General features: G+C 39.1%; 1 protein-coding gene across 2 annotated transcripts in view; it reads right to left on the bottom strand.

Moving 5' to 3' along the window:
* LOC112644686 (guanine nucleotide-binding protein G(q) subunit alpha) overlaps positions 1-27,364 on the bottom strand; it is a 306,975-nt gene that overhangs the window by 92,156 nt on the left and 187,455 nt on the right. For both annotated transcript variants that reach the window (XM_025423273.3, XM_035699957.2), the window contains exon 3: positions 5,777-5,931. In XM_025423273.3, the coding sequence (XP_025279058.1) occupies positions 5,777-5,931 (155 nt within the window). The remainder of the gene's footprint in view (positions 1-5,776; positions 5,932-27,364) is intronic.

The following is a 27,364-nucleotide window of genomic DNA, read 5'->3' as shown; positions in this document are numbered from 1 at the left end:
ATTAAAATTTTAAGCACGAGGTTAAAATTAAACTGCAATGTTGACTTATGCCCAAAAGCCAACTTGCATATGTATTGGATTTATAGGCTACGGAACATATGGAGATTTCCAGAAGGTGTCTGATCTGCTGAACTCCTTGGAGGGAATTTCAGGAAAGTGAGATTAGGGATTATTTGGTCTCTTAAGGTGAACACAGAGCAGTCTCTGCCAAAACCCTGCAATGTGAGGACTTTTCTTACTATATGCCAATGTGATTGAGATTTGTGTTCTCTGGTTACTGTCAGGGAGCTTTTGGTACTGTAGGCAGTGAACTCATTTGACCTGATGTTTCAGCATATTAAAGCAGGTGGTGGACCCCAGAAAAAAAAAAAAAGTAAACCTACAGCCATCTGTTTATTGTGTACTTTATCTAAAGATATTCAGAGCCCTCAGGCTTTTTTTTTTATCAATGACAGAAAAGCCAATAAAGGAATTTATAAAATTTTCCAGCATCTTAGAGTGTTTTTTATTCTTTCAATAAATAAAATAGGAAGAATATATCAAACTAAAGTCAATTGCAAACTTATCCCAAACTGCTTATCCATTGCCTGGACTTTCCCCACCTCCTATCCCTGTGTTGCCTGTCCTTTGAGCCATCTGATTGCTTATTATGATCAGTAAGTTAGCTAATGCAAGTAGAAAAAGGGAAGCTCAAATGATTTTGTCATATCCTTCTTATTGGCTCTAGGTTGACTCCAGCAAAAAGTTAATGGATAGAGTATGAGGCTAAAGGGTACAGGCTAAAATAAAGAAATAATAATTCTGAATTATCTGTGATTTAGAACATCTTCCATGATGTATGAATAATTGATGTGTTGTTAAACAGGAAAAATTTTCTGGATGATAATCAAAACCTTGCTGGGTTTGTTTTCCAGTAATTCTATATAATTTTCCCTCTTGACCTTACACACAGGGAAGTACCTATTGGCAACATTTATAAAGATTAATGAATAATTTGTACCTTTCCTGTCACAGATGTTTATCTATTAGTCTATCATCTATTTATCTATGGTCAATTGTCTATCTAGCTATCTCTTACCTACTCATCTTCTGCGAAGCTATATTTCACAGTGATTAAAAACTTGGGCTCTAGAGACAGAAATCTGATTTCAGAGAGACCTGGGTGGCTCAGTGATTGAGTGTCTGCCTTTGGCTCAAGTTGTGATCCTGGGACCCTGAGATCAAGTCCCGCATCTGGCTCCCTACAGGGAGCCTACTTCTCCCTCTGCCTGTATCTCTGCCTCTTTCTTGGTGTCCCTCATGAACAAATAATAAAATCTTAAAAACAAAAAGAAGAAGAAAAAGAGGAGGAGGAGGAAGAGAAGGAGGAGGAAGAAGCAAAAGAAGATGAGAGCCATGCTTGGCTTCTGCTCTCAGCATTCCTGGCAAATGGCTGTCATGGACTCTCAGCATCAGCAGGGTCCTGGAGAGAACAGCTATCACGCTGCAAACTCTGGGCAGAGGTGCGTGGCAGGCCCCACTTCTCACACTGCTAGAGATGACAATTTCAACTGAAGAACCATAAGTAGGTCCTGAATTTGGAAAGAGTTCTGTAAGGTGATAATATCATGTAAGCAATTAAGTCTAGAATATTAATGAAGTATCGTTTATTTTAATTATAAAGACAGAACAATATAGAAGATTACAGGAAATAAAGGAGGGAGATAAAATGCTAAAGATACACCAGTGGGACACCCACAAAAATGTCAGAAAAGGGGTAACTATCTTGAGTACAAGGAAAGAAATTATTTTGAGTTATGAGTATTCTACAGTTACTCTGTGAAAAAGAAATCAGTACTAGGACTCAGTGGTGCTCAGGATGTGGGGCCCACCTCCTCACTGGTGCTCTCCCTACAGTTCCCAGAGCATCTGCTGGGACTACATGGGAGACCTACACGGGCAACAGAGCATCAGGTGGGTGAATCCAACACACCACAGGTGTGTCCTGGTCCTATCCTGGGATAGGTGTTAGGAGGAATTTCCTAGCTAAGGAAAAGCAGAAGAGCCCTAGACTAACTGGGGAAGAATAAGGTGTCTCTGATACTCAGTAGGATTAAAGGTGGGCCAGCCAGGCTACAGGGCAGTGGTCTATAAAGAGTGCTACAATATCTTGGGAAGAGACCAAAAACACGGGGCCAGCTAACTCAGGCTTCTACATACAACTCCTTACATAACTGGTAGCAATATATTGGTTCTACAACTCTTGAAGTAGTCTACTAGAGAAAATAAAGGGGGGGGGGTACCCAAACAAAATACAAAATGCCTCTCTACGTATCAAGTAGCTAAAGTGACCAAATGCTTCTGCTTAGCCAACATTCCCAACTCATGCCTTTTATTGCAGTCTAATTATTATTTTTTTAAAGATTCCATCTACTTATTTGAGAGACAGAGAGACAGAGAGACAAAGAGAGAGAGAGCAAGAGCAATGGGAGGAAAGGGAGAAGCAGGCTCCCTGTTGAGCAGGGATCCCAACATGGGGCTTGATCCCAGGACCCTGGGATCATGACCTGAGTCAAAGGCAGACACCCAACTGCCTGAGCTACCCAGGCGCCAGGCACCTCTCAGCCTAATTATTAACGGCAACCCCTTCCTTCTCAAAATGTCTTGGTCCAAATGATAAATTATATGGTCACCATCTATTTCGTCCATATACGTTACTGTAACAAAAAGATTGAAACACGTGCCTTTTAGCAGAAAATTTATTAAAACGTAATTAAATAGCACCAGCTGAGGAAAAAACCTATTTCAAGAAGAATACCAATGTGGACTGGCTGATAAAAGTAGAAAAATAACTATTTTGTAAATTCTAAGGGAATCATTAAATCACACAAGACTTATTAAATGGAAGCAAAACCATGAAGTGAAGAGCTGATGGGGGATCAGAGATCACCCAGTGACAAAGTAACACCATGCAGACTGCTTTTGGTGGCACAAGGAAAAATATAACTGTATAATGGAGAGGGTCAGCACCCTAATACTGCAGTGAGCCTTACCTTCACCAACAATGAGCAAACAACATTACCCCAAATGCATTCTATTCACATTTAACTTGAATCTAATCGAGTCTTTAAACGTAATTTCCAGTTTATAGTAAATTCAGGAGACAGAAGAGCAAATTAATTCATACTATATAAGGTAGCAATCAGGTTAATTTCTTCAACATACCAGTGAAATGCAAACAGGACTCTACTAGATCACAAGAGACTAAGGGACATAAAAACCAAAGCAAGTGTGCATTCTTAAAACCGACCAACTCTAAAGGACAGTTTGGAAGAATTTGGGAAGTGTGAATATGAACTGAGTATAATGATAAAAAGGACTGATGATTAATTTTAGATGTAATGTGGTATTATTTATTATGTAAGGAAATATTTTTTTTCAAGAGATGGATACTGAAATGTGGATATGTAAGAATACGTAGTAATTTACTTTCTTACTTCTGCATACAAATATGGTTAAAAAAGAATCAGGGGTATGTGCACACATATAGACCCACATATATATAGTTCAGAAAATCAACCTCTCCATATCCCCATTAAGGCAAAGTAAAACTGTTTAAAGAGTAATGTGTCCAAAGGCATGTTTCTATGGTAGACACAGCCTATACAACAGAATTCTAAGATGGCAGCTTTCCCAGAATCAGTGCTAATGGGAGTCTAAAGAAATGGCCTTGAAGAGCTCTTTCCCTAAAGTAGTAGATGTTGCCACATGCTATTCTTGTAGTAACTCATGGGCACCTGCCTAGAAATCCACAAATCTAAACTGAGCAAGGTCACCAGATGTGGAGAGAGTCTCATTTCAAGAACACAAGCAGAGCAGCTCATACAGGTGTCCTCGGTGCAAACAAGGAGTCTCTCACAGGGTCCATCCCCAGAGCAGGAGGCAAAATCATTTTCTAAGGGGGAACCCTGACCCTGGTAAGCATGTCATTATTAGACATCAGTGCTCTGAGGCCCCAGTGGCAGGACCCCTCTGTAGGGAGGAAAGCTATAGGTGACAGGTAAAGAACGGAACAGGTGAGGACGGGGGAGAGACAGATATGTGATAGAAGCTGAGAGACAGACACAGATATGATGAGAGAATGGAGGATTTATTAGTAAATATAACTTGGTAATGAAGGATTTATTGCTTAGTAAGGGCCAGGAGAGGCATCACGGTAACAGAGTGAGAAATGCAGAGGAGGAGCAGGAGAACCCAAAAGAATGACAGATGAGGGTGGAGGGGGAAGCAAGCAGATAGGAGACATACTGAGTAGGAACACAGAACAAGGGATAAAACACAACAGCACTGTGGGGAGATAGATGAAATCTGAAATGGCAAAGCAAACATAAGGACCGAGGGGGCAGGAAGTAAGAGAAAGACAGCTGGTCAAAGGTTGAGGGGGCAGGGTTTGGAAGAGACAAGAGCTGACTGCATCTCTAATGTCTGCACTCACAGTAACTTAGACAGTAGGGACTCCAGAGGGAGGAGTGAAGGCCGCAGGCAGAGAGCAGAAGAGAAAGAATGGAAGAACAGCACACGGAGGTGTGAAAAAAGGAAAGAAAAGTAAGGAATGAGGAAAGTGCACATTCCAAAGGCACACCATGGGATTAATTCCAGTCAAAATACAATAGGCATGGTGATCATGAGCCTTCAATGTCACCTTCCAGAATTATGGAATTCTAATGTTCCATAGGAATACAATGGCTGTTTTGACCAGACAACATTTTCGTGGATAATTGGAATCATAACTTGTCTTATACAAATGCCTAGAATTAGAGTAAGAACATGAACTACTATGTTGAGAAAACAGAACTGAATAGCTCTTGGATCTTCCAGGCACTAGGAGTGATGCCAATCAGTCTATGGGGCTCCGTATCATTTCATCATACCAACTGACCTGAGGCTGCTGATTATTTTCCACCCATTCTTCTGTCCACCCAGAACCAACACAAGAGGCAAATGCTGGGTCAAGTAATTAATGTAGACAGGAATCTGGCTAAATACTACAAAAAGTCCATTTTTCAGGCGCCTGATTATCTAGATTGCTGACTGCATTGATTACATTAATCTAATGATTGCCAGATCTTCACTTTCTTTCTGTTAGGCGAGATTTAATCTAGAGAACTAACAAATCTCTCTAGGATGCAAATCTTTCCCAGGACACATGATTTTGATTGACAGCTCACAGAATAATTTCAGAATGCATGCAAAATTAGACTCGTGCAATTTTCATGCAAAGGCAAACCTCTCCATCAACATAATAGTGGCTCCCAGAAAGCAGTCAAGGTTCTCTGTCTGGAAACTAAAAACTAGGAAGTCTGATGTATGAGAAGCCATAATCAAGCATATTTGTTTGCAGGTTTTAATGTGTGTGGGTGTCTTCTAGCACATGACAACAAGATTAGAAATTTGTATGAAAAATTACTATTACAGGATTTCATATTACAATGGTGTAAGGGCTTGAGAACTGCTGGTTTGTAATTTGGTGGAAGAGATGGGCTGGTAAAATCTGATTCCTCGAGACTTCAGTTCATTTTTCAAACAGAACATAGTAAAAGAAACTCTCCCTGACTCAGGATGCCAGTCCTGTAGAATACAGTCTAAATGGATGAGGCAGGCACAAGTTTAACATCTCTACTTTCTAGCTGGAGTGTGGGGCACATATTGTACACAAAGCACAAGAATGCAGAAGTTATCACTGCAGAACACATGAAACTAGAGAAAGATCCAAAAGGCCTCCTGGATGAATACTCACTATTTGGTAGAGTCGGACAACTGATACTCTCGTCGTCTGTCATAGCATTCCTGGATTCCAGGATCATTCCATAAACTCTTTATTGCGTCTACATATGGATTCTCAAAAGCAGACACCTTCTCCACGTCGACTTCTCGAACTAATTGTGCATGAGCCTGTTAAAAACAAACACACAGAAACAGCAGTTGTAATCTCTTTCCTTCCTGTCATCGAAAACTGCCTTTGGTTTGCAGATTATACTGTGCACACTCAAGTCTTCCTTTATATGCTTTTTTTTTTTTCAAACTGGTTTATCAACAAGTCATGCTTCATTTTTTTTTTCCTCAGAAAAAATCCAGTCCCAAATCTTTCCCTCTAGAGTAAACCCTGAGGCTACTCAAAGTTGACGACAGGAAGGGTGAGCAGTTCCCATCAGAAGAGTGAGGGTGTCACGCTACACATATGATCATTTCTGGTGTTTATCAGAATCCTAAAACAATGTTATTAAAGGGAAAAAGGGCAGGAATAATTATTCCCCCTGTGTTTATAGTTTATTATAACCAAATACATAATGTACCCAGCCCTTAAGTGTTTATACCTTAGCAAAAACTTAATCAGACTCCTCAACTAACTGGGTTTAGTTTCAATCATTCCCTTTCAGGATAAGGTATAAAACCCCTAGAAGAACAATTAATATGAATGATGTGAAACACGTAACCATTCCCCCTCTGCTCCAATACACCCTGACTTCTAAAGCATTTATTTCATATTTGCCTTATCGACATGATGAGATGAGGATTTCATTAGATTTTTTTAGTGAGGAAAAAAAGACTTTGTTATTTTCATCATACAACATTTAGCAGGAAAGAGGTAAGGAGATTTAACATTTTTTTCAATGAGATTAAAATCAAAACATTACATGGTCAACCTTGAAATTAACCAGGTTATACTGGGCTTAAAATCCTAGTCAATATGGGTTTCATGGATGTAATCTATTATATCCATAACCTATAACTACCCATAGTACATTAATATAACTACAGTAATATGTTATGTGAATTTACCCATCCACATAAATATGCAAATAAATATAACTACCTTGGAAATTGGAGGTAAATAGCTGATAATATATTTGCATACTCTTAATTGCAGAAAAACAAATTTTTCAAACTAGGTTAGTGGATGGCTATCGTGAACACATGATGAACTTATTATTCATTTCAAAGAGTTTTAAGCAGGTGGAATTTTAAGAAATTTTTAAAATACCTTTAATCCATGTTATACCTTGTCTGGTTCCCAAACTTTCCCGTCCTTTTCTACCAAGTGGGAAGGGTCCCATATCATGAGACTAATCTGCACTTAAATAATGTTTTAAGAAGCCCAACATGACAAGACTGAAGAAATCACCTTTCTTGCTAGTTCTGTTCTAACCTTGACGGATCTAGTAACTGAGAAATTCTAGCTCTGCTCTGGACCCCAATCTTGGAAAAGGGATCCCTCTAAGTTGCTTTCTGTACCTAGTCCCTACCCAGGCAATCTGTCTTGTTATCCCAGCAGCGAACTTGCCAGCCTGGCATTCTGTTCCTGAGCTCTATCCCAGATAAGCCTATCCAGGAGATATGTCTTATATCTCTGCAGGTATAGCTACCTAATGTCAAGTTTCAACCTTGGCCTTTCTGCCCTTGCTCACTAAAAGTTCTAACTTAAGTGTCCTGAGATAGGACAATGATCACATCCTTGGCATAATCCTAAATTAGAGCCCCTATGGCTACATCTTTATTACAAGGCCCTTTAGCGGATTCTGTGGATCTTGGGAAGCAGATGGGTACAGAAGGAGGGATCTACAGTACGGTTTCCTGCTGGATATACTCTAAAGACAAGGTTTCGAATGTGACTCTACTTCTTATGACCCTGGGTAAATTGTTTAATCTTTCCAAATATTATTTCTGGTGGGGAACATGCTGCCCCACCAGTCTTGTGTTGCTTTGTATGATGTTACAGTACTATAGCTCGGTGATTCTCAAAAGGTAGTCCATGTACCAACAGCATTACTTGGGTATTTGACAAAAATACAAATCCTTTGGTCCTCAAACCTTGTGTATCAGAAACTGGAAATAAGGCTCAACAATCTGTTTTAAGATTTTGATGCATGCAAAAGTTTGAGAACCAATGCAAACTACAAGGCACACAGATGCTAGTTGTTCTGATCATAATTAACTGGTTTGCTAGCCAAGAATTGCTATGGGAAGTTAAAAGAGAAGAGACTCACAGAGGCAAGAATCATTCCAAAGCAGATGTCTTAAGGGCCAGAAAGCTACAAAAATGACTCAAATGGGCTGGGTATAGGCAATAGGGAGTAATGAGGAGTGCAGCACATTGACAAATACGTTCCTGAATTAAAGAACAGAGATGTTGCTTAGCTCCAACCAGTTGCTGCCATTGGCAAGGTAGGTCCATTGTTGCTAGATCTTCCAATTTTTCAAGGAAGCCAAAAAAATCTAGGTTTTTCTATGAAACATCCCTAATTTCAGACTTGGAAACCCTACAGAAGATAAATAAAACATATCTGTGCTTAAGCTAGACCAGGGGCCATTTTTCATTTGCAACATATGCTCTAAAAGATTCTTTCCCATTTGCTTTTCTGAAAAACTTGACCAACAACACTGTCCTGCACAGAACCTGGAATACAGTTAACTGTCTACTGGTTAATACGTGCTAATGAGTAGGTATTTCCACAGTAATACTTAGACAAATGATTATACAATCTATGAGAAGAAATGGTTGTGACCTCATTCTGAATAGGGTAAAAGTCACATGGTAACACAGATTAGTATAGATTCTATTTCTACAATACATTTGATACTCACTACACAGGGCCAATCATGTCATTTGGAAGGAGTTCCGTGTCTGTTTCTAGAAGTTGGCTTCTGCCAGAGAAAACACCTTCAACATACCAGACATGCTTCACTATTATGATTAAATGCCCACTGGACCCCAATGACATGCTAGGTAATACAGCAATTAGAGAACTAGACATAGTTCCTGCAGGGGATGAGGGGAACAGTTCATATAGATGCCAACCAAACAAAGCACAGGATTATGGGCTCCAGGAGTAGCAACAAGAGTGAATATTTGCATTTCCATCCCTAATTTCAGTTGACTGTAAGAGCATTTAAATAAAGACAACATTCTCAACAGGGTAGAGTTGTAATTTTCCACCAAGAGCCTGCTGCTGTAAAATGAGACTACTTTCTATTGCCAGAGAACTCCTATAATTTCCTATCTCGGGCTATCTCTACTTGCTTTTACTTACAACTGGAATGCCTTCCCTCTTCCTTTCTGTACCTCCTTTAGCTTTTGTTCAAGGGCTATATCATCTGCTACCTCTCACAGGAAGTTATTTCTGATTTTCTTTCCCTCAAAAAAAAAGTTATTTTGGGGGAGCACCTGGGTGGCTCAGTGGCAGAGCGTCTACCTTTGGCTCAGAGCGTGGTCCCAAGGGTCCTAGGATTGAGTGTTGCATTGGGCTCCATACTGGGAGCCTGCTTCTCCCTCTGCCTATGTCTCTGCCTCTCTCTCTGTGTCTTTCATGAATAAATAAAATCTTTTTTAAAAAAGTTATCTTTGTAACCTTTGCACAATGGAACTTCTAGGTTTTGCTTTATGTTAATAGTTATGTCTTGATGTATCTCCCTTCTAAACTATGCAGTGAGGAAGGGGCTGCAGCTTACTGACTCTAATTTGTTTTGGGGCCCATCCAACAAATATTTGTGTAATTTAACTGCACCTCAAAAGTACATATAAATACAATGCCACATCCCACAAGTCAAAGTCAGTTTCTCAAGGAAATCTTCCACCCATTATCACTCTCATATAACTACACAATCCTTAGTAGCACTTATTGGAGTAGGTGGTTCACATCTATTTGTGGGATACCTATTAGTATCCTCCTCCTAATTCACAGTACAAGTTCCAAAACAGGCTCAATACTGCTCAGGGCATAGCAGAGTGCCTGCCACTTGGGAGAGAGAGGCTCAATAAGTATTTGTTGCATGAAGGATACAAGAAAGGAAGGGTAGAAGTTGTTCTAATCTTGCAACCAGGACATCTAACTTCCAGTCCTGGCTTTCCCCATAACACTAACTGGCCATGATCCTTACTTAGGAGAAAGCACATTACTTTTTTATAACTTCCTTTTCCTTGTCCATAGGATGATACAATTAGACTCAATCACTTAAGGACTCATCTAGCCATAAGCAGTATAATTGTAAACACTAAATAAATACATCTACGATACATAGAGCACCAAGAAGCATGTCATACCATTTACTGAAACAACATCTCACTATTTCCAACCAGCGCCTGACAAAACAGGCAGAACGTTGTAAATCTGAACATCAGGAATGCTACATGGCAACTAAGCAAGTAGAATTCAGAACAGACAGGTGATCAAACAGGGTGTTAAGGAGAAAGATTTAGCTGGCAGCTTCTAGGCAGGAAAAATAGGTGAACCAAGGCTGGGTGGATAAAATAAACATGGCATTTTCTGTCAACTGCAGGAAAAAACCCAGTCTAGTGAGGAAGTTTCATGCTGGCTCTTAATTCCAATTAACCTCCAGAGGGGAAGCTGCAATACTAGTCTCAGTTATGAACTCTAACTCAGAAGTCAACCTCCACCGTCTATGAAAGAATATTGCTTTCAGAAAACACAGGTCATCCTTTGGCTCTCACCCAGGACAGAACTTCTAAGTCACTTTTACTGCCTCTTAGGCTTCATTGTTTAATTCTATCCTTGCTGTTTTGGAAAATGGCATCCAAATATAATCAACTGTAATTTGCATTTATGTAAGAATGTTCTCTGAAGTTCCGTAAGTTATTTAAAAGTATGACAGCATTTTACAAAATACACTTAGAGTTTTTAAATTGCCTCTATAAATGTCCCCAATGAAAGTAAATCCTCTCAATTTATAAAACGTATTCTGTATGTGGAAAGAATATTCTTTTGTTTGTAAGAGTAGGAATTCTGTTTTTTCCTCTTTGTCCAAATGTCCAATGTAAATAATAGTGAAAATCACAAGTAATTATGCAAAATTAAGTATTTATTCATGAAAAAGCATGAGGAAAAGGATAGAATACATTTCTTCTTTTTTAAAAGATTTTATTTATTTATTTATTTATTTATTTATTTAAGAGAGAGAGAGAGAGAGAGAGAGATGGAAGAGAGCACAAGCAGAGGCAGCAAAGAGAAAGGGACAAGCAGATTCCCCACTGGGCAGGGAGCCCAATGAGGGACTTGATCCCAGGACCCTGGGATCATGACCTGGACTATAAGGCAGACGCTTAACCCAATGAGCAACCCAGGTGCCCAAGAAATCATTTCTAATAATATTAATAACAATTATAGCTGCCTATCATTTTTCTCTTGAACAGTGTACATAGCAAAACAAAACAGGTATGAGTTAATCAAATAAACAGAATGTAAAGCAAAATTCTATTTAAGTTACAGTTGAATACACCGCATGGAAATACTTAATGATGAATGCTCACTTTCAGAATTCTTAGCAAGCTGGAAGCAAGCCTTAGAGGAACACTGTGAGGACCAAGTAGCTACTATAGGAACTCTGGCAGAATTCTAGGGAAAAACCACATGGAAACCACAAGAGGTGCCAATGTGGTAATGTCTTGTTTTCACGACTCAGCGGTCATGCAACTCAGGTAAATCTTGGATGTGTTGATATTTCCATGGTCACTTCAGCAATGGGGAGGAAGTGAGTCCCCGCCATGGTGGGTCCATCCTGCCCACAAAAGGCCAAGCCTTTGGATGAAATAAAAAAAGACCTTATAATCATTTTGGAAGGATTTTCAAAAAACTCATTAACAGCTTGGGGTGGCTTTCGGCTGGAATGTCACACCTATTCCGGTTCCTATAATCCAGGAGAAGAAAAACCAAATGGTGACTTCCATGTTTGTGGAAGTTCTCAGAAACAAACATTCAGCAGCTCATTAGGGGCTGCTCTGTTTGAAAGGGTGCCCGACACACACAGAGGACCTCTGACTTAAAAGAGTCTAAACCACTGGTGGAGTCTTGTTTTAATTCTGAACCAAGGCCCAGATTGTCTCATTCTTGTTTTTTCTTGGTGCTTATTTCCATTTTCACATTTGAATCTAAAACAACAACAAAAACAACAACAACAACACAACCCTGCAAACTCCTAAATAAATTGTAGAGGGGGAAAAAATCCCATGCTTTTTGTTTTATTTTCTTCTGTCCTAAAGAAATACAGAGTAAGATAAGGGACTCTCTGGGATGGGACTTCTGTGTTGTAAGCCTACCTTCGCCCTGCAGGAACTAAGGGGGCCCTTTGGCAAGCTATTTAACATTTCTAAACTTCTAGTTCCCAATCTGTCAAATGAGGGTAGAAAGAGCTAAAGGACAGGATACACATAAAACACTTAAAGGTAGAATAGAGCCTGATGCCTAAAGCTACCAGTTACTGAAAAAGCAAAAGAAAAGGAAAAAAAAAAAAAATAGTGCAGAGAACATAAACCATGGTGCACACACATCTACTAGCTTCTGCTATGTTGGCCAAGTCACACAAACCTTAATGTGCTCAAATGCGAAATAACATGCTGCAGGTCACGCTGGATACTGGATCTCTGAGTCCTCGAATTGGCAAACACCCCTGAACATACAAGTTCCCACCAAGAATGTGGGCGAGAATTATCATGTCTTAGGCTGCTTTGCCTTCTCTGGCTCTATCACAACCTCAAGAGTTGACCTTCATTATGGTGCATTAGACACAGGGCGCCAGTTGTTGGCCATCCATCTTTTTATGACTGTCCCTGGGTAAATGACAAGGTACAGGAATGTCACACTGAGCTACTATAGGCTGGGTTCACGTGACAAGTGATTCACTCCCATAGAAGAGACTCTCCACGCTTAGGATTCAACTCACTGCTCTGCAGAATTACAAATGACTATATGATACAGCCTTGTGAAGTCTCTGACGAAGATTATGAATTCTGTGTGTAGAGTCCTTCAGAGCTAGGAGCCTGCTGATTCTCCTTTGATAAATGCTGAGGTCCCCTCTTCACCCCAGTGTTGCACAGGGACTGGACCTTCACTGAGTAATCCGAAGAACCAAAGTAGGAGGAAGAAGATTCTGAACAATACCCTTGAGGCCAAACCAGGCTTCGTTCTGTACTCTCACACACCAGCCCTGTGTCTTTAGGCAGGTCACTCAAACTTTCTGAATCTTAGCCCCCCCATCTAGAAGAAAGTGAAAACAATTCATCAAAGGATTGGTAAGAATCGTAAGATGCCCAAAACCAGCATTATAATTACTATGAAATACTGTAGCATCTCAAAATTACCATTTCAACAAATATTTACCTATTGTGTGCAGGCAATGCACTTGACAGTGACAAAGCAGAGAATTTATGTGAAATACAGTGTTCTAATAACAAAATATTAGATGTTTATTAACTTGCCACATACTACCCTGCTTTCACTAAGACTATAGAAATTTATTAATTTTTTAAAAAAGATTTTACTTATTTATTCATGAGAGACACAGAGAGAGAGGCAGAGACACAGGCAGAGGGAGAAGAAGGTTCCCTGTGGGGAGCCCAATGTGGGACTTGATCCCAGGACTCCAGGATCACACTCTGAGCTGAAGGCAGATGCTGAATCACTGAGCTACTCAGGTGCCCCTAAAAATTGATTTATTATCCTATTATTAAATTTGTTCTTCTATCATTGGATTTTTTACTTTTAGTCTCTATTACGGTGTTCAACAAGGGAATCAAAGACTATAAAGCTTACGCCTTTCCCAAAACACATTTGCGGTAAATCTATTTCTCTTTCTGGTTTTGCTTCACTCTCGACTATATCTGCTTATTCTAAAATACAGCGAATTCCTTCTTGGTGGAGGAAATACTCCTTTGTAATTGTTTTAAATGTTCTTTTTCTTTGAGCGCCTGGGTGGCATAGTCAGTTGAGCATCTGACTCTTGGTTATGGCTCAGATAATGATCTCAGGGTCGTGGGATCAAGCCTTGAGTGGGGCTCTGTGCTCAGTAGGGAAGCTGTTTGGGATTCTCTCTCTCTCTACCCCTATCACTCATGCTCTCCTGCCCTCTCTCTCAAATAAATAAATAAGTCTTTAAAAAAAATAAAAATAGGGATCCCTGGGTGGTGCAGCGGTTTAGCGCCTGCCTTTGGCCCAGGGCGCGATCCTGGAGACCCGGGATCGAATCCCACGTCGGGCTCCCGGTGCATGGAGCCTGCTTCTCCCTCTGCCTGTGTCTCTGCCTCTCTCTCTCTCTCACTGTGTGCCTATCATAAATTTAAAAAAAAATTTAAAAATTTAAAAAAATAAAAAATAAATAAAATAAATAAAAATTAAAAATAAAATATTCTTTTTCTTTTTTTTTTTTTAAATTTTTTTTATTTATTTATGATAGTCATACAGAGAGAGAGAGAGAGAGGCAGAGACAGAGGCAGAGGGAGAAGCAGGCTCCATGCACAGGGAGCCCGACGTGGGACTCGATCCCGGGTCTCCAGGATCGCGCCCTGGGCCAAAGGCAGGCGCCAAACCGCTGCGCCACCCAGGGATCCCATATTCTTTTTCTTTTAAAGGACTCAATCTCTTTTTTGGCTCTATCACCAAAAATTTCATGTAAATATTCTTGCGTTTAGTTCTCTGCTTACCATTTTCCTTTTTTTGCATCTGTCTGCCATGTCAAGATTATCAGTATCAATGACACTGTAGGTCAGATGCTTGATGCATTGCGACAAAATATACAAAGTAGTTTCGAAGACTACGTTGACTGATTAATTACATGGTTCCGTTGCAAAGATTCTTACTCTCAGCTCTTGGGATGCGATATAAAAGTCATGCATGGCTAAAATGCTACTTCACGATTACGATGGCAATGTCACAGTATAAATGTGTGTGTGTATCCACACACACTATGACTACTACAAAAAACCAGCTCGTTTTTCAAGAGTTTATACAAAGTCACAGTGATAAAGCAGAAATGAGAAAGGGAGATTCTTTTAAAGATGTGCATATTTATCGAAGTAATGAGGTATGCCTGTAAGGCTGCTTTCAAAGATTAACTAAGGAGCATTAGTTACCTGGATTTTAGTGCCTGTTAATTTGAAAAATGGGTTCTAGGATCAAAGTCACATTATTGTGGACAATGAGGGTTATAAAAAAGTTAAACAGATGTCTATACTACAGAACTCAAAACTGTTAATAAGGCAACGGTGCTAGGAACCCATGAGCTATGCATGGATTGGAGATACTATTGTACTTCCCAAACCTGCTTGACCATGGTAGTTTCTCCTCTCTCTCAGGTCAGCTAATGGGGCTGGTGTTCTGATCGATCACATTCTGAGAAACTGGGTAGAGACAGAGACTTCCAACAAACAGATGGGGTTGATTTTATACAAGCAAAACAACCAACGGACTGGTTCTCATCTATTCTGGAATAATAGGTAAATGCCTGCTTTAGAGATTCACATCTTCTTCATTTTTGAGATCACATTATGCCTGTGGCTCATTTCCGGATATTATGTCTCAGAAGAAACCTAATCATTTTAGCTGTCTGCAATGCCTGTGCTCCTACAATCTTATTAACCAGAGGACTCTGCTGCTGTTGGTTTGGGATTTTATTTTGTTTCTCAACAGAAGGAACAGATAAAGAAGATTCCCCTGCCTGGCTTGGTAGACTTTTGAACAATGCTGAAAAAAAAAATAAAAGAACAAGCTCCTTCCTGGAGCATTCCCAGATGCTCCTGGCAGTTCCAGAGTCCTGCCCAGTGGGTGTAAACTTTCTGGGACATCCACTGTGAAACGTGCCCTCTGCAGCTTCATAGCGTGTGACTGAAAGACTCAGTCCCAGGATCTTGCGGAAGGAAGAAAGCCTTACAGCACACTTATTTCAATACCCCTTTAACTCAGCAGGAAACCGTTCCAATAGTAAGGAGGTAAAAAGCAACCCCACAACACTGCCTACTCGTCCAATAAAAGAAACTACTGACACATTTAGAATCTGAGTAGGAAGAAGGGAACGGAAGTAAAAGAAGCCACATCTTATTAGGTATTTGGGGGGGAGGGGTTAAATATTAAGTTATATAATTTGTCACTTTGAGCAAGAACCCAAATTTCAGAAAGATTATGGATAAGAATCAACTGTAGAAAACTACTTGGACAAACATTGATAAATTGGTAACTTTCTCTTGAGAATATGATGATACAGTTTATAGTCTACTCATGACACTTTCCAGCATGAAAATAATGTTAGAGAGCTTTGAAATATTTATTTACTGACCCACAAATCAGTCAGTTTTACTATGTTGGTATTATTAAAACATTTTCAAATATAAATTTTTTTCTAAAAATAAAATCTTTATGTATCCATGTAGATTAAAGTAAAAGAAAATGAGCAGAAGGATATTTTTTGGTACATTCACGCATTTTAGTTATGTTCTCAGCCATATCTGTTCTAATACGTCTTTGACATTTTTCAGAAGATATTTTTCAATATGTATGTATTATATAATAAATTATTTCATAAAATTGCCTGCAGTATTTTCCAAAATTGCACTAGCTGTTTTAGGTTAATAAATTTGAATTTGTTAACATTTTCAATTGGGTCCAAGGTTTTATAGATGTTAATTTTTTTTTAGACCTTATAATTTTAATTCAGAAATATTCTTCCTTTTGGAGGCCGAAATAGCTGGTAAGCTGAGAACAAATTCTGCTACAAGAAGGTACGCTTAATTCTATCATTTTTCAACTGCAAATATGTAAATGTTTCAGTTCAAGTATTTCCATTTCCATAGAACTATCTTTTTGTATTACTGTAGAATATTATTCTATCACAAATACCTCGGGAAACAAAATTCATTATTGGTAGATTATCATAGCTTATTTGGGCACAAATATGACGTATTTGTGAGTCATAACTAATTCCAAGCACATTCTCTCCATAGGCTTCTTAGTTTAATAAATGTCTTACTATGATTCTGTGCTCCACCAAGAACTATATTTATATCCTTAACACTAAATTCTTTCAACAATTTTTAAAGAAACAAAAGGGTTCACCTTATTATTCAGAATAATGATAGATATTTCACTTTCTTACAATTAACTTTTAAAAGCTTATCTTTGATTCTCAGAATTAAAGTGGGGAAATCAAACTATAATTGTTTGCAAAGATTTTCTTCTGCTAAGGTAGTTCACAGATTAATATCTACTGCTTCATTTTTTTTTGTACATGCATAAGAAAACTTGGAATAAAAAATGAGTTAAATTCACATGGATCACTTGATCTAAGTGAAAAGTCATGTTTCACAGAGTAACATAGAAACACATTTTCTGCAGCTGCCCATGCTAAAATGTTATATTGGGTACAATATTCTAAAAAAAAAAAACAGCTAATTTTGGAAGTAGATGCCGATACTTTCTCAGCAGATCTGTGTCTTTTGAATTTTGTGTGGTTGCTAATATCATTATGACAAACATGGTGGATGCTAGAAACAATTTTGGACAAGTTACACATTATGGTTAACTTCCTTGAGAAACAAAAATTCAGTATTTAATTTTTTGTTAAACATACACTTTCAGTTTTTTTTAAAAAAAAAAAAACTTATTATGGCCTAAAAGATTTATTGCAAAATAAAAGCACTATGCAACAATAAAACAAAGAGTAACAGATTTACATCAAACAATAAATGATAAAACCATCGAAGCAAATGCTCTCAGATCACCATCGCAAGACTGCGTGGCCTTGACTTTCCATATACTTCAATTATACCTAACATAACCACTGACACTGCTCACTGAAGGCCTGGTATCTTAGTGGACCTCACAGCTTATAGACCAGTGCACAGGATGATTAAGCAATAACAACCAACAGATGGTAAAGGCAAAAGCACCACATTGGTCTCTAACACCCTACTGACTGGAAAGAGTTGGCTGTCCCTACTCACTCTTACCCAAGCCTACTCCTTATTAGCACTGATTGCCCACATGCTGTCTTTTGAAAGGAAGATGTAGTTACATTGCATCTGGAAAGATTTGGGAAAAAGTTGGAACATCTTTCAGATTTAACCAAGTGTTGAAGTGAGAAATCTGTTTAGCTGCATGAACAGAATCTGGGACTACAAAGTGAAAATCTATCAAATTCATCCCAGTTTATTTTAATAAGAAGAATGCTTCATTAAAAAAATGAGAAACTAGATTGGGAGATAGATTAAAATACAAATACTAGATTGGTGAGATACTGGGGCAACAGGTGTAACCTGCAAGTATCTCAAGCAAACTAGGACTCTGGATCAGTCTATGCATGGTGAAGACACAGGCTGGGGGAATCAAGAAGACTAGAAGTAAGCTGATAAAACTGCAGACCTCCTCGTCCAGCACAATTTTTTTTTAAGGGATCAACATCTAAAATCGAGAGCCTTCCATTAAACAAGCAAGCACATTAGCTACCTCTCTTGATAAACTGGAAGATATTAAACAGTAATGAGCCCATATTCCAAGAGAACAAGAGGCTGTAGACAAGTAGGCTACCATCTACCCTTCGCCACTGTCAATAATAACAGGAAAGGGCCTAATTCTTTATGGAAGTGAAGAATATTTTATCTCCCATAATGCCCAAATTAATTATGTTGTGATGAAGAACAGGACCTGGCCATCTTCACATTACCTGGGTGGTCCTGAAGTAATCTGACTTCAGGCCCCACCCCCCATCCCATGCAGAGCTTGTGTGATGCCCCTATTCTGTATATAACAAGGAGGCTTGTTGGGGCACCTGGGTGGCTCAGTGGTTGGGCATCTGTTTTTGGCTCAGGTCATGATCCGGGGTCCTGGGATCAAGTCTCGCATCAGACTCCCTGCAGGAAGCCTGCTTCTCCCTCTGCCTATGTCTCTGTCTCTCTGTGTCTTTCATGAATAAATAAATAAATTTTTTTTTTTTTTTTTAAAGGAGGCTTGTCTACTCTGCATAAGAGGAAGCAAGAACTACACTGAATCCAACTCCCACCAGTGGGCATTTAGTCAGTTTCCTCATCAGGATCCATTAAAAATGTTGTGTACTTGGGCTCTTCTGATATCTTCCCCTTACCAGCCCCTCAATTTATACCCTAGAACTGTGGTTACACTAAACTTTGAGTGCTCTTGTATGAGTTCCAATCCATGCAGTCTCACAGAGAGGAATAGGGCAGGAGTTAGGAACAGAGTTTCCTGCATGCTCCCGCTGACTTGTTTTTGGGCCTCTCCAAGGCTCAATTTCCTTATCCCTAAAGTGGTGTTGTCATAACGTCATCACAGCATTGTTATAAAGCTTAAATGTAATACTATTCACAAAACAGAATAACAACATGCACACACTAATGGCTCAGTAAATAGAAGCAAACTTTTGTTTGTACTTCAGGTACGATCTAAGGGGAATGATGGTGGAATCTTCTTACCTAGTCTTCTTTTATTTACCTAGTATTCAGTTAAACAAGTCTTTTTGGAGGTTTTGAATTTTAAGAATCTGTTCCAAAAATTTCAAAATAACTTCTATGGTTCCAACCAACATGCTATATAGCATTATCATCTTTACATCTTAAAGATATACTGTTTTACACTCCTATTTAAATTATGGATTATATACAATAATTATAGTGACCACTGGGGATTATTCTACAGTTACAATTGTTTTTCCAACAAAAGCATGCTGCCTTTAGTTAACATATAATTTTTTTTTCTCCACAGGTAAGCCCAAAACTAATCACATTGCATTCACCTCAATGTGAGTTTTCAAAACATGCAAAGAGCACAACCTGACAGAAACCTTTTCTAAGATACTTGAATGGATGTGTGTGAAGATTTTATCAGATATTATATATCCAGATGATGCACTCTTCCCGTGAAATTCTCATAAGCTTCCCATGAAATGCTAAAGTGGTTGGTGATATAGCACGGGTCATGAAATGAAACCAAATCAAATCCATCCTAATATAACTCAAAAAGGTCTTTGCAATTTGCATTGCTTTTTCAGAAAGATAAAAATGCATATTGCTTCTTTTATGTATTCTTAGCTATATATCTATTTTTGAAAAGCTCTCATGTAATTTCTAAGTTTAGGACCTACTTCTTCTTCTCTCTCTTTTTTTTTTTTTTTGTGCTGTCTGGGCTACAGTCCATCTTTGATAACATTTGGACCCTCATTCCAAGGAACCTATATAGACTGACTCTCCAAAGGAAGATAACCTTTCCCTAACCTCTTTTGTGCTTGTGAGTAATACAAGATGACCACTCTCTTCCTGTCTACAGCTTCGATGGGCACCATCCATTCACATAGATTTAAAATATTTTAAAATTCCCTTTATGAGGTGCCTGGGTGGCTCACTCGGTTAAGCGTCGGGCTCCCTGCTTAGGGGTAAGTCTATTTCTCCTTCTCCCTCTACCTGCCACTCCCCCTACTTGTGCTCTCTTTTTCTGTCAAATAAATAAAATAAAATCTTAAAAAAAAAAAATTCCCTGTACTTGATGGTAGGAAAAACCAACCTATCTAGAGTTTCGACTTCTTTGATTAAAGCAATCTCTTGCTAGGAAAAGGAGTTAAAGGAAGAAATTCATTTCTTATACCCCAAGGCAGGACACTGTAGGGAGATAAAACAAAAAGAAAGGGCAATTAAAGGAGTCAGTGGCGGAATAAGGTTAAAAACAGTGGTGCACCTACAGACAGAAACTTCGAGATCATTTATCTGGGTTCATTACCAGGTTACTTATCTTTCTTTTTTTTTTTAAGATTTTATTTATTCATGAGAGACACAGAGAGAAAGAGAGGCAGAGACACAGGCAGAGGGAGAAGCAGGCTCCTTGCGGGGAGCCCGATGTGGGACTCGATCCTGGGTCTCCAGGGTCACGCCCTGGGCTGAAAGTGGCACTAAACTGCTGAGCCACCCGTGCTGCCCTAGATTACTTATCTTTTTATTTCCCATTCATTAATATGAGATTTAAGAAGGGCAGATTACATAGATATATAAAAAAATGGTAGAAAGGGAAAACCTCAAGCAGTATATTCAAACAGAAACAACAGGAATGAAACAACAGCACTGGAGCCTTATGTTTAGGAAGGAAATCATTAGTCACCAAGAGCAGTAGCCCTTAATTAAAAAGCTAACCTACAGATCTGGTAAAGAAAGGATGTGTGGTGGGCCCTCAGGCTTCCACGAATCCAATTTATCTTTTCCTTTAAGCCTTTCCTAATGATTACCTTTGCGGGGCATTTAGAAACTTCAAAAAACACTCATGGGACATGGAGCTGTAGCCTTGCCTGGCACTGCTTTTTAACTGTTCCGCATCTGTGCACATAGAATTTCCAACAATGCTGTAAATTACTTGAGGGCAAGAACTGTCTGTCTACTCTTTCTTACATTCTAGCATGATGCTAGGGCTACTTAATATGTATTTCTACAGTGGAATCGAACGATCTTCATTCTGATACATTTGTCCAGAAATACCATCTGACAAGGCTGAGGATAAGAAGAAATGATGACCAGTACTGGACAGAGGAAGTGGTCCTGCTGATGCTGGGAGATCTGGCTGGGCCTCTGGTATGATCTTGGACTCTTCTATTAACCTGTATAGGGTTAAGTGTTGACTTCCATGGCCAAACTATTGGATTCAAGATTGGTAGAGATGCCTTGCCCTTATACATTCAGATCTAAGCTGGGGTGAAATTTAAAATATTTACCCAGTGGTAAATACCCAGGCTAGGGCTCTGAACTTTTCTCGCTGTGTCTCACAACAACCTTTTAGCCTTTTAGCTAATGGACCACAAAGGGGCCTTAAGTAACCCAGGGTAGGACCAAGGCTATGGGGGTCCCTCAAAGAACTTAGGGCAACAGCTATAATATAATTTAAAAAAATTTAACACTGATATAGTGTCAGCAAAGTGTCGGGTCTGAATACCAACTCAGCCTGGAAGTAGTATCTTTGAGTCATAAATATGTTAATTTTACTCAAAAGTTATTCTTTTTTAAAATTTTTATTTATTTATGATAGTCACAGAGAGAGAGAGAGAGAGAGGCAGAGACACAGGCAGAGGGAGAAGCAGGCTCCATGCACCGGGAGCCCGATGTGGGATTCGATCCCGGGTCTCCAGGATCGCGCCCTGGGCCAAAGGCAGGCGCCAAACTGCTGCGCCACCCAGGGATCCCTCAAAAGTTATTCTTATCTGATAGTGCAGGACTGCTTACAGAGCTGGCAAAAACAAAAAGAAAAGAAAATAGAAATTCCCATCAATGCCATCAGTAATATGTTTGTTTTTTTTTTTAATTCTACTCCTGCTTATACTTCTAACTTGACATTTTTTGAGGGAGTCATTCTCTCTAATTCCTGGCTTCTCCACAATAGCGTTAGTCTATTCTGCAATGAAGAGCCCAAATTGTGCTCTGTTCCCTGCTTTATTCAACAAATAAAACATAAAGGCCAAGAACAGACCTAACCACTGTCTTAGTTTTACAGAGGAGGAGAGTGCTATTTTTTGTTCACAATACAATTCCTGTGACATGCAATGGCAAAGACAGTCCAACCCAAGAGTGTGAGGCCCCTCTGGACTCAGATACAGCTTGTGGCATGCCAGCAGCCTTCAGAGGCCAGGAGGATGAAAAGCAGGACAGCAGGGAAACCTGACATAATCCTCATACTAATTATCTGAACTTGGCTGAACATTAAAATCACCTGGGGAGCTTTAAAAAAACATACAAGTCTGGGTCCCACACTTGGAGATCTGACTTCATTGGCCTAGGAAGTGGCCAAAGTTTTTAAAAGCTCTCTAGGTGGTCCTAATGTGAAGCCTGAGTCAAGGAACACTGGTGGAAACCATGCTCTCCAGAGTTAGGAGAACATAACCATCCATGGGGTATAGAAAGAAACTATCAAAACCTACATGCTTCATTAAAAAAAAAAAAAAAACCAGCTATTAGGTTTTACTCTATTTAATACATGGAGTAACAGTGGCACCTGCGTCTCTCAGAGGACAATGTGAGGTAACCAGGAATCCTGAGGAGCCCCAACTCCTTTGTTTACTTTCAGTGTATTGCTAAATATCTCCATTAATGTACCTCTAGAATTAGGTAATTTACAGATTCTGTTATCTTAAACATTAGAATCCTGACAACACTTCATAATGAGAAGGGGGATAATCAGGAAATATTTTGAGCCACCGAGGTTTCCTAATTACATGGATGGCAAACTACCTAGAAAACTGTGTAACCCAAAGATGAGTTGCACATTTTTCTTTTACAAAATGACAAGCGTTCCAAATACACTGACCTTTCTATTGTCAGGACCAGGGGCTGAAGGAACAGCCTATTTGGCTGACACTTTTGTAAAAATAAACATATTTAATCTATCTCTTCAAGGCCAAAGAACATTTTAACAGTGAATGAGAGAGAAATTGCTAGGAAATGTGTGCTATGGAAAGTACATTTTGAAAGTGGATGTTTGGAAATGTTTCCAATGTGATGGGATTCAGCTGTCAAAACCAATGTAAGATATGACACTAGAAAAAGACCTTATGTATACATTTTATAAAGTTGGGGAAAAAACATTTAGGAGAAAAGAGTTTCAGTGAAGTTTTAAACCCATTTGTTAAAGATGAATAGTGTAACATAACACCTTTCAATTAGTTTGCAAGAACAACTGACTGATATTGGCGAAGATGGAAATTTACTAGCAAAATTTCAATAAGAAACCTTTTCATAGGTGGTCACTGAGATTGAAAATGGGCACTAGGATTTAGCAGGCACAACCAATCATATAGTTCCATGTACAGCCACAAAGCTTGTGTGGTGTCTTTTTATTTATGAGACATTAAAATTAAGTAATGAATTAAACTGAGTTTAGAACCAGACTATGGAATCACAGAATTAATCAATTTTTTAAAAAATCATAAAACGTTTTATATCACAAAGGATTCAAAAATTTTATCAAGCACGATGTCAATAAAAACCAAAATAATTTTTACCAAAAGGGTGCACGATCAAGAAGGTTTGGGCCATATTCTTGTTTGGTAGACTACCCTGTGTATTCAGTCCACCATTTCAAAATCAGAGATGTGGAGTGTGGAGAGAAGCAGCCTGCACTACACACTGTAGGCATTGATTACCTTGGGTTGGTCGTGTGCAAGAGAAAGGTGAAGGAAAAATTAGGAATTCTGTCTGTGAGAGTGAGCTGTGAAACTTCTGGAACTGTGTTAAAGACTGGTTTGGAGATCAAGCAGACAAATATATATTTCACCAATTTGGTGAACCCAGGGAACCTCATATTTTTATTGTCCCAAGTGTCTTATGCTATGGTTTTATATGCAGATGCTTAAGACATGCTGTTAACAAAAGCCAATTATTTTTTGGTTAAAGAACTAACCTCTCTGCAGTGTATCAATCAGTAAGAGCCACTTCTGCTAATACAACATAAAATCACCATTCTTCTAATTGATAGTATGTTCTGATATTAGATCTATAATGATCAGACACTGGGAAGTGGAAAAATTAATTAGTATTAGCAAATTATAAAAAGCCTCTGCTAAATATACTGAAGTGCGAAACTATGAGACCATGTTCTGAGCCCCACAAGACACCCACTTTCAATGTGTTAGGATTATCTGTTTCATACTCCGTGTACTAATATTTGGTTTAGTTGTTAGAATCATTAACCATCTTGATCCTAATATTACCTGTGACTACAAAAATGCTCTTGTGATATAAGGGAAATGGGTATATAGAAACCACATCTTATATGATCATAGAAACACTGTTTATTTTGGGAAATCTGACTCTTAAAAGCCAACCTTTAAGGAAATGGATTCTCTATGAGCAACAATTCCTAATGAACATTCTGAAGTACTCACAGACCTCCCCTTTGGATTCCTTACAGTGTCAGGGTCTCATGTGACACTTATGTAAAAATAAATATATTTAACTGCCGTCACTAGCTTGCCTCTCAGAACGCATTAACTAGCAGAAGAATCCTCCCTTGGCTCAGGATCACGTGCTTGCTCACCTGAGCTGCTTCTGCTCTGGGTAACTGAGGATATAGCACATGTAGGTCAAAGACATCCATTACAGAAATTTAAGCCCATCCCACACCCCAGGCAGCATTTAGTGCACTTTTCCACTCTTGTTCCACTGTGTATTTTTCAATATGGAACACAAAAACTTGCATTTTAAAAAATTATTTATTTATTTGTGTTTAGAGAGGGACAGAGAGTGTGAGCAAGGGGAGGGGAAGAGGAAGAAGGAGAGAATCCTTAGACTGCACTGAGCATAGACCTTGATGCAAGGCTTGATTCCCAAGACCCAGAGCTCATGACTTGAGCCAAAGTCAAGAGTTAATTGCTTAACTAACTGAGCCACCCAGGCACCCCACAAAAGCCTGAACTTTAGTAAGACAAAAATCTCATGCTTCTTAATGTTCTCCATGCAGTGCCCATCACATACAACTGTCCCATTCATTTTATTAAAAGTGTCTTTTGTTTCCTGCTTGCTAATTTAACAATGCAGAGGAGCTGGAAAAGAAACAAAGTAAATCACCAGGCTAGGTGTCACCTACCAAAACATCTTATTTTTCCTTAAATGCAGATGTCCAATAGCAAAGCCCTTGCTTCAATTATTCACAACACTTATTTAGCTTGAAAGTTGTGATGCAGACGAGCTATCCATGCTACCCTGGGGGTGGGAAGAACTCTTGGAAGAGGATTTGGCAGGTGATGGCTGGAGTCCAAGGATATGGTAACAAAATATGCTATTTGGGTAGGTAAGAAACCACAACATCCATAAAGTTAATATGGAAAGGCATATTTAGAAAAGCACCAAGGAGATCTCTGAAAACATAATCCTGGGAGTACCCAAGTCTATGATAACAGGTTATCACCTGTCCCCCTCCCTCATTAAAGTTAAAAGCATTCATATTTGCCAGTCTTTCTCTACTCTTTCTCCTCTGACATAATCCCTCCCATCATGCATAAGGTGTGATGTGTGAAATACCCTACTTAATATCTAATTGCCTACTCTGTGCACAGCACTGTGATAGGCACTTAGGAGACACACAGAGGCTAATGGTTAGAAAGATAATTATGAAGACAACTAAGAAAAGGTAGGAACCTGGAGAGAAATGGGGACAAAGAAGGGTTCAGTGAAAAGGTATCTCTGAAATACATGTCTGAATACACGCAGATCCTCTGGGAGCTGTGCAACATGTCCCACACTGAAATCTGTGATGGGCCGGGAAGGAAGTTGAATGAGCACAGTTGCCTTGGATAGTTGTCAGGTTATTCACTGCAAAAGGCCCTAAGCCAAGGAGGCAGTGGGAATTGAAACCCCACCCGTGTGCTACTGGCCAGGTACACAGTGTCCACTCACAGGAAGGCACCACTCAGCCAGGGCAGGCCTGCAGGAAAGGCACCAATTGTACCAGCCCACAGATATTTCTCTTCTTTGCTTCCGTGTAGCATTTACAGCACAATTTAGCTACATAATTTAACAGTTAACTGTATACTGTCTTGTGCAGTTCTTGCTTTATTTATATTTTAAATATCTGCCTAGCTAGACTTTCCCTGAGGGGTAGCACTATGTCTCTCCCTTGGGTGGTTCAACTCTCTGAGGGGGCTTCCTTTGCTGGTTTGGAATGTCTATGTTTCTGGTGCCCATCTGAATCAGAAGTACAAAGCAGACAACTAGTGGGGTGGTACCCAGCCCCTTCAGGTTGTCAATTCCCCAGGGCATGTGGTAAAAATCACTCAGGGCTTTCTAGTTTTCTGGTTTATACCTCTGTGCTTGGCCATGATTAGACATGAAACCATTCCTGAAAAGGCAAACGTATATCCTGGGCTTCAAGTTTACTGTCCACTTTCTCAGAGTCGCCTGCTTAAGAAAATCTAGAAGTTGAGAAAATTTTCTGAGAATGTCTTTCATAAGACATTAGCAATACTTTTGGAGAACAGGGAGGCAAGTAATCTCCACTTCCTCTTTAGGCAGTGAGTCTGGTCATACATACACCTATTTTTAATCCCGCATTCTATCGCTAGCAAGGCAGTTTGCTCAATAAGGCAAATTGCAAACGTTTTATGTAAATCCTACAGTTGCCACTCTTTCTTTTGTAGAAACAGGCTCTGCACAAGGAGAAGCTGATCCAATAGTTAAAGTATGAAAGACTTGGCTGTTGTAGAAAAAATATTTTCTTATAACAACTAGGCAAAGACTGTTTCCAAAATTCCTAGAGTCTGATAAAATTAAAACCACATGGCAAATGGTGTTGAGGTTCTTTTTTTTCCCTTTTACATAGAGAAAAGTATTTTAAAATATGTAATAATATATTTAGAACTTAGGTATTGGGTATCAATGAATAGTATCAGTTTTTGAAAGTGCATGTCAAAATTCTCACAGTGTTAAAAGTGAAAATGAGTACTTAATAGTACTTGCACAGGAATGACCTAGTATCACACTGCAACTCCACATTTATTGTATTATTCAACTGCTGAACTAGTGAGAGCAGTTTGAGATTGTCATCTTAGTCCTTCAATGCATAGCAGGTGAGCTCTG

This window comes from Canis lupus, chromosome 1, assembly GCF_003254725.2.
Source record: "Canis lupus dingo isolate Sandy chromosome 1, ASM325472v2, whole genome shotgun sequence".
Classification (NCBI taxonomy): Eukaryota; Metazoa; Chordata; class Mammalia; order Carnivora; family Canidae; genus Canis; species Canis lupus.
Note: the sequence above shows the minus strand (reverse complement) of the source record. Positions and strands in the feature narration are given on the sequence as shown.